The 6,000-nt window shown below is 26.9% G+C and overlaps 1 protein-coding gene across 2 annotated transcripts in view; it reads right to left on the bottom strand.

The window, feature by feature from the left end:
- Positions 1 to 264: 264 nt before the first annotated feature.
- The window catches only part of LOC112593226 (AT-rich interactive domain-containing protein 3A-like), an 86,718-nt gene continuing 80,982 nt past the window's right edge, over positions 265 to 6,000 (bottom strand). For both annotated transcript variants that reach the window (XM_025337579.1, XM_025337580.1), the window contains 2 exons: positions 5,172 to 5,273; positions 265 to 1,416 (listed from right to left, as the gene is read on the bottom strand). In XM_025337579.1, the coding sequence (XP_025193364.1) occupies positions 1,319 to 1,416; positions 5,172 to 5,273 (200 nt within the window). In that variant the 3' untranslated portion in view covers positions 265 to 1,318. The remainder of the gene's footprint in view (positions 1,417 to 5,171; positions 5,274 to 6,000) is intronic.

The following is a 6,000-nucleotide window of genomic DNA, read 5'->3' as shown; positions in this document are numbered from 1 at the left end:
ACACTAAACTTAAACTGAATAATATACTAAAAACACAATAAATCGATAAATTACTATACTTTTAAAACTAAAACCACTCAATGGCAAATATAAAGTACAATATTATATTGTAATTATATCGTATAATGTAGTTTTAGTAATATTATTATATTATTATGTACACGGTTTCGAATATAGTTATATTACGTAATATAATGTAAATACCTATATAATATACGTATAAAATCACGTGAATCCGAATAGATTTAATTTATTTTTTAACAAAATCCTATTTTTTGATTCCGTAAATGTTTTTTTTTTTTTTTTTTTATTTAGGTCTTATTGCTGTCACAGACAAACCTTATAGTTGACCAAAATTGAGTCGATGAAAAAAAAAACTTTTACAATTGAATTTTTATGTACAAAAAGTCTTTTGAACCCTTCCGATTTCGGTTTACGCATTCTAAATATATTTATACGAAATATACACTTTTACACACACACACACACACACACACACACACACACAAAGACACACATACAAATATACAAAGTCCTCGATTCGACGAGACCGTATAAATGTAAAATACAATTATTATCATTCTATAAAAAGAAAGTTTTGACGAAACACAAGTCGTACAATAAACTTCAAAATAACTACAATATACACTGTACATATTATTATGCTGCTGAATATACACACATATACTTCATATTTTTTTTCAATTTGTTTACATTACATTGAATCACACAATGTGTAAATATCAAATTTTCTATTTATCTCAAACTCAAACACGTTTACAAAACTTTTTGGTAGAAAAGTATTAATCGAACTAAAGTAAAAACGAATTATATTACAATTCACAATAATATGACAATATTGTTGAAAAAATGTGAGTGTGACGCAATACCACGGTCACCGGCCAACATAATATAATAAATATAATAATACCTGAAAATCGGCAATAAATAAAACTCGATATTTAGTAAACGAAGTATTTTTCTACAATATGCTACCGAAATATTAACACCAAATATAAAATCAGTCAAAAGCTATTCGTAAAAAAAAAATAATAATAATAATAATAATAATAATAATAACACATTTTTCGTCTTTGAGTCGAATGCGGCGCAGTGTACCTACACCGTTATAATAAGATGTGTATAGGCATAGTACGTCTCTTTATTTCGACGTCCAAATTGTATTAAAATAATACGGTATAAGTTATAATGTGTGTATTATATAGGCATAATATTTCTAAATCAGACGAATTTATCATTATTTTTTTTTGCACGTGTACACTTCGCCGATGGCCGGTGTGAGAGAAACATCAAATCCTCAGTTGTTGGCCACCTGCTGCTGTTGCAACTGCAACTGTCCGGTGTACAGATCTCCGTTCAGGTGCAGTACGAACGGATTTTCGTTGTTGTTCAATCCTGAAAAACGGAACGTAACGAGTCAGACATCGAACAATAATTGTTTTTATGATAATAATATTCTATGAAATAATATTTTAGGTACAAAAACATAGTATAATACGTATAGACTGCGATTGTTTGACGATTAAAATTAAACTTAAGAAACCATACGCACAAGACACAAACTTAAAATATAATAATTTAATTGTTCGTGATACAATTTATACGCGGTTCAGTGACCCGTATACTATACTTGTAGTGTACTTAATGATATAATGACATTATATCGTATTAATACGCTCTTGCTGCACTAATATATATTATTATTGCAAACAGTGGTATACAGTATACGGAAAAACTTTTTTTTTTTTATTGACTGAGATATTATTACGCAGTTAACCTTACCCGAGTATACGCGATATGACAATAATAATAATATTAATATGATATTAATAATATGCGACGAACGACCGCCATAATCACGATTTACCTCTAAATTATAATTTGTCTTGAAAACAGTCATTAATAGAATTAGCGCGGCAGACGTAAAATACGTAAACTATCAAGTTTTATGACACAATAGTAAGAAAGAAATCATACACACTAAATAGAGTAAAATAAAAATTAAACCACGTGATCAACTACATTAAGAAAAAAAAAATTATATTGTTTATTTTTAGAAATATTCAATTTATGGTATGATTAAAAAAAGTAAGAAGCAAAATATAGTTCATACTATGTGAAAGTATTTTTCTAAAACAAATGTTCACAAATTCGTATTTTTTGTGAACGGGAAAACGCCTTGATAGTAAGAAGAAAAAAATATTCAAAATTATTGTAGAAAATAATAATTATAGAAATATTTGTGTTTAATAGTTTATCATATAAAAATTAGTTGAGTGCGTAGGTACGTTTAATATTTTGATCGTCATTTTTACTTTGTGTCGAAAATCTACTTTTCATCAATACATTTTATGGGGTATATAACGTCAATAACATCATCGTTTTACGATTTTGCTTTTAATATTATTCAAAACCTAATCTATATAAATTCAATGCAAAAATGGTCGAGAGAAATTCTTCTACTGAATTCCCATTGTGTATGGTACAATTGCATTATTTTATATATTATTATAACTATATAAATATTTCTTATAACGACTACAATAAGAAAATTTATACTAAGATAACTCAATCCAGTTGAATAGGTGTTATGCGTAATAGGCTACGGTTAGAAAAATTGTGAAAGACGAGTTATTTGTGTTTTATGATATTTAAGCAAATTGTTAAATATTAAGTTTCAAGTCGTTGTATATGCTATTATAAGTAACAAATAAGTTGAAAAATTGAGAGATCAAGCGACGCAGGAACCATTAACTCCGTTGTATAGATTTAAATCAAAAGTCGTTGTTTTATGGTTTTTGCCGATTGTTTCGGTCTTGAATGGATATTGTATATTAACTTCAATATTGTGACGATTTGTTTTTGTTTGCGTAAAGACGCGTACTGCAAACATTATAGACGCACATATAAATAAAATAGCAGTTATAGTAAGTAACAACTACAATTAACATTAGTACCTATAATAGATGTAGCAATAAAACCAGATCTGACAAAATAGTACTAAAATTTTCAAAGCTCTCAATCCATGAAAAAATAAATAAAGTTGCTAGTTTTTTTTTTTTTTTTAAGTAAAACCAAAACAATCAAATTTCAAATAAAAGCAATAACGTTTTTAAAATTTCAATAAAATTTAGTATGAAAATATATAATTGATCAACTGTTTACTACAAAATAAATCATACACATAAAGACATAAAACATTTACAATTACACAAGAAGACGACTACATATTATGATTTTAAAATAATTAACTTTGTTTAAATTAATGATATTTTTACGAGATTTACAGAAATTATTTATGTATAAAGCATTTTTTATTTAAAAAGAAGAAATTCATGAAACTTTTTAAAATATTGAAAAATCCAAGCAAAATCTAGATTATTTCTAATGTCAAGTTCAATTGGGTGGTGAATAATAATTTAAGAGGTAATTTCCTTTAGTATTATTTTTTTTAAATAGAGGGATGGGTAGTAATCGTTGGATATTGAATCCCTAGTTGTAAATTTTAAAATGTATGATAAACAATATAGTTAGCCAATATTAATCTAAAATATAATTAGTTGTATTATTGTATAATGCATTAATCATATAAATTTATGTTAGACTCCCTCTTCCATTTTTTTTTTTTGCGTTAATATTGATAGGTGGGTAGATATTTGGTATATTTTTCTTTACCTCTAGAAAAGCAATGAACGTAAATACTAAAAATTATGAAAGTAAACTGAAGGACTACAATAATGAACTATTACTATTTGAATTTCCTATCTGATATGAATTACCTAGTTACCTTTTAAAGAAGTTTAAATAATATGTTGGATTACTTAATAGCACAATAAAATAAACTTTGGTGCGAAAAAATGATTTATTTATATTTAATTAAATGTTGGCATATGTTTATTGTGCTGAAATATAGCAATATAATTAATTTGTTTTTAATTAATTACGAGTATACTCGTATATAAACCAAATAAGATAGTATATAGAACTATCGATATATTCTTTAAATTATCATAAACCTTATACATATATGCTATACAGTAGGTACATAATACATATAATATATATATATCAAGATCTTACATTCAACTTTAAAGTAACAGTAGCGTAACCAGGGTGGGGTCCTTGGCCCGGACTCCCCCTCCCTTGAACCGTGTAGTATCTTTTTAAAATACTGTAATTTTATTGTTATTACAGCAGTATACACATTGAACATACCTTTATTTTTTACATTTAATTATAATTAAATTTTACAATAGCCAAACAATAAAAATAATAATTAAATTTGCTAGCTACTTTAAGATAATTATATATTTAGAGTCCCCCCCCCCTTAAAAAAATCTTGGTAGCGCCACATGTATAGTAATATAGTATAAGTATAATAAAGTTTGTTCAACGTGATTTTAAATACGGCGAAAACAATTATTGTACTTAGAAACTAGTATACCAAGAATTTACTCTCATTCTCGCTTGAGTCAACACGGTATTAAACACTACAATTATATGGTGGTGTGCATTATACACAGTCACAGCAACTAGATATATCATTACATTATAGTTGTGATGGGTTGAACACTGGCAAAAAGGGATATTGGAAATACGTTTTACAATCTAGGTCGATGGACTGATCTGAACAGAGTACTACGTTACCTATTATACAAAATATTGCAATATATTATTCGTTGTTGACACCAGTTATAACGTGTGAAACGATTTGATCTAAAATATATTGAAAGGAAGACTTAAATCACTTAAAAGTCAATTTCGATGATGTTTGTACCGATTACAATAGCGCATTAAATCACTATATTATGTTTATTATTGTGTTAAACTACACGTAAGATGTATCAAAACTAAAGTGAAAAACTGTTGAATGTTATATATATTATATTTATTTATAGTAAAAACTGAAAATTATTTTTTAAACAACCTACCTATAATCAATTCGTTATCGGATCATTTATTCATGAATATAATATACAATTGTAGACATTTCTGACAATTAAAATGACAAAAAAAAATTCTACTCAGTGTAACTTGTCTTGGTTCAAAGAATTTAAAATATTTTTACGCCTGCTAGTTAGTAGATCGTTAAATTGACTTAAAGAATTTAACCTTTTGATTACATTTATTATATGTAGAGATATACTTGCCTCCGTTGATCAATGCGTTGTTCTTGGTGAGTTGACCCATGTACACGCCATTTTTCGTTCTTCGCGTAACAGAAATCGCCAAACCGTTGTTACCAGACGAGCCTGCGTAATAATGAACAAAAAAAGTAATTAAATTATTAAGAAAATCAACAAATGTAAGTTTAAATAATAAAAATCTATAATATCGTTATTAAAGTTGACAATAGGTTCTTTTAAAGGTAAACACTCATTTTCTTGTATATATATAATTTTTTTTTTTACAAAATTTGATGTCATGGAGTGCGATGTACGTTAAACAATATTATAAATTGTATGATAATAATGTATATAATGTTATATGTGCAATGTAAAATAATATTATTACGCGATACGTTTAAACGTACTCGTATAAAAAAAGTATATAAACATGGAAAATTATGTTCCAGCTCATACTTCTGTACAATGTAGCCATATCATAATAATATGTTATTTCACGAAATTCTCACGATGCATTAACTACAGTGATTATATGTGTTCAACTATCGTTGAAATGTCTTTAAAAGTAAGACTATATACTGCGTCTAAGACGTTTTCTTACTCCGCAAGAAAAAAATATTTTTTATCACGCACACCCAACATTATAATACAAAATGACGTTATTATGCAGCAGTGTATAATACTATTTATTTAGAGTAAAACTCGTGACCGTACTTTTCGCAAAAGGAATCAAAAAGTCTGACTTATTTTCTTTTGACCGCACATCAACATATCTACAACTCTGCCCACACTCGTATTTGCATCAACTTTTCTAAGTACCAATAACAAGTTGCATGACATAATGTAATATAAT

The sequence above is a fragment of the Melanaphis sacchari genome, unplaced genomic scaffold, assembly GCF_002803265.2.
Source record: "Melanaphis sacchari strain LSU unplaced genomic scaffold, SCAv2.0 Contig1_pilon_pilon, whole genome shotgun sequence".
Taxonomy (NCBI): domain Eukaryota; kingdom Metazoa; phylum Arthropoda; class Insecta; order Hemiptera; family Aphididae; genus Melanaphis; species Melanaphis sacchari.
This window is presented reverse-complemented; position numbering and strand designations above follow the sequence as displayed.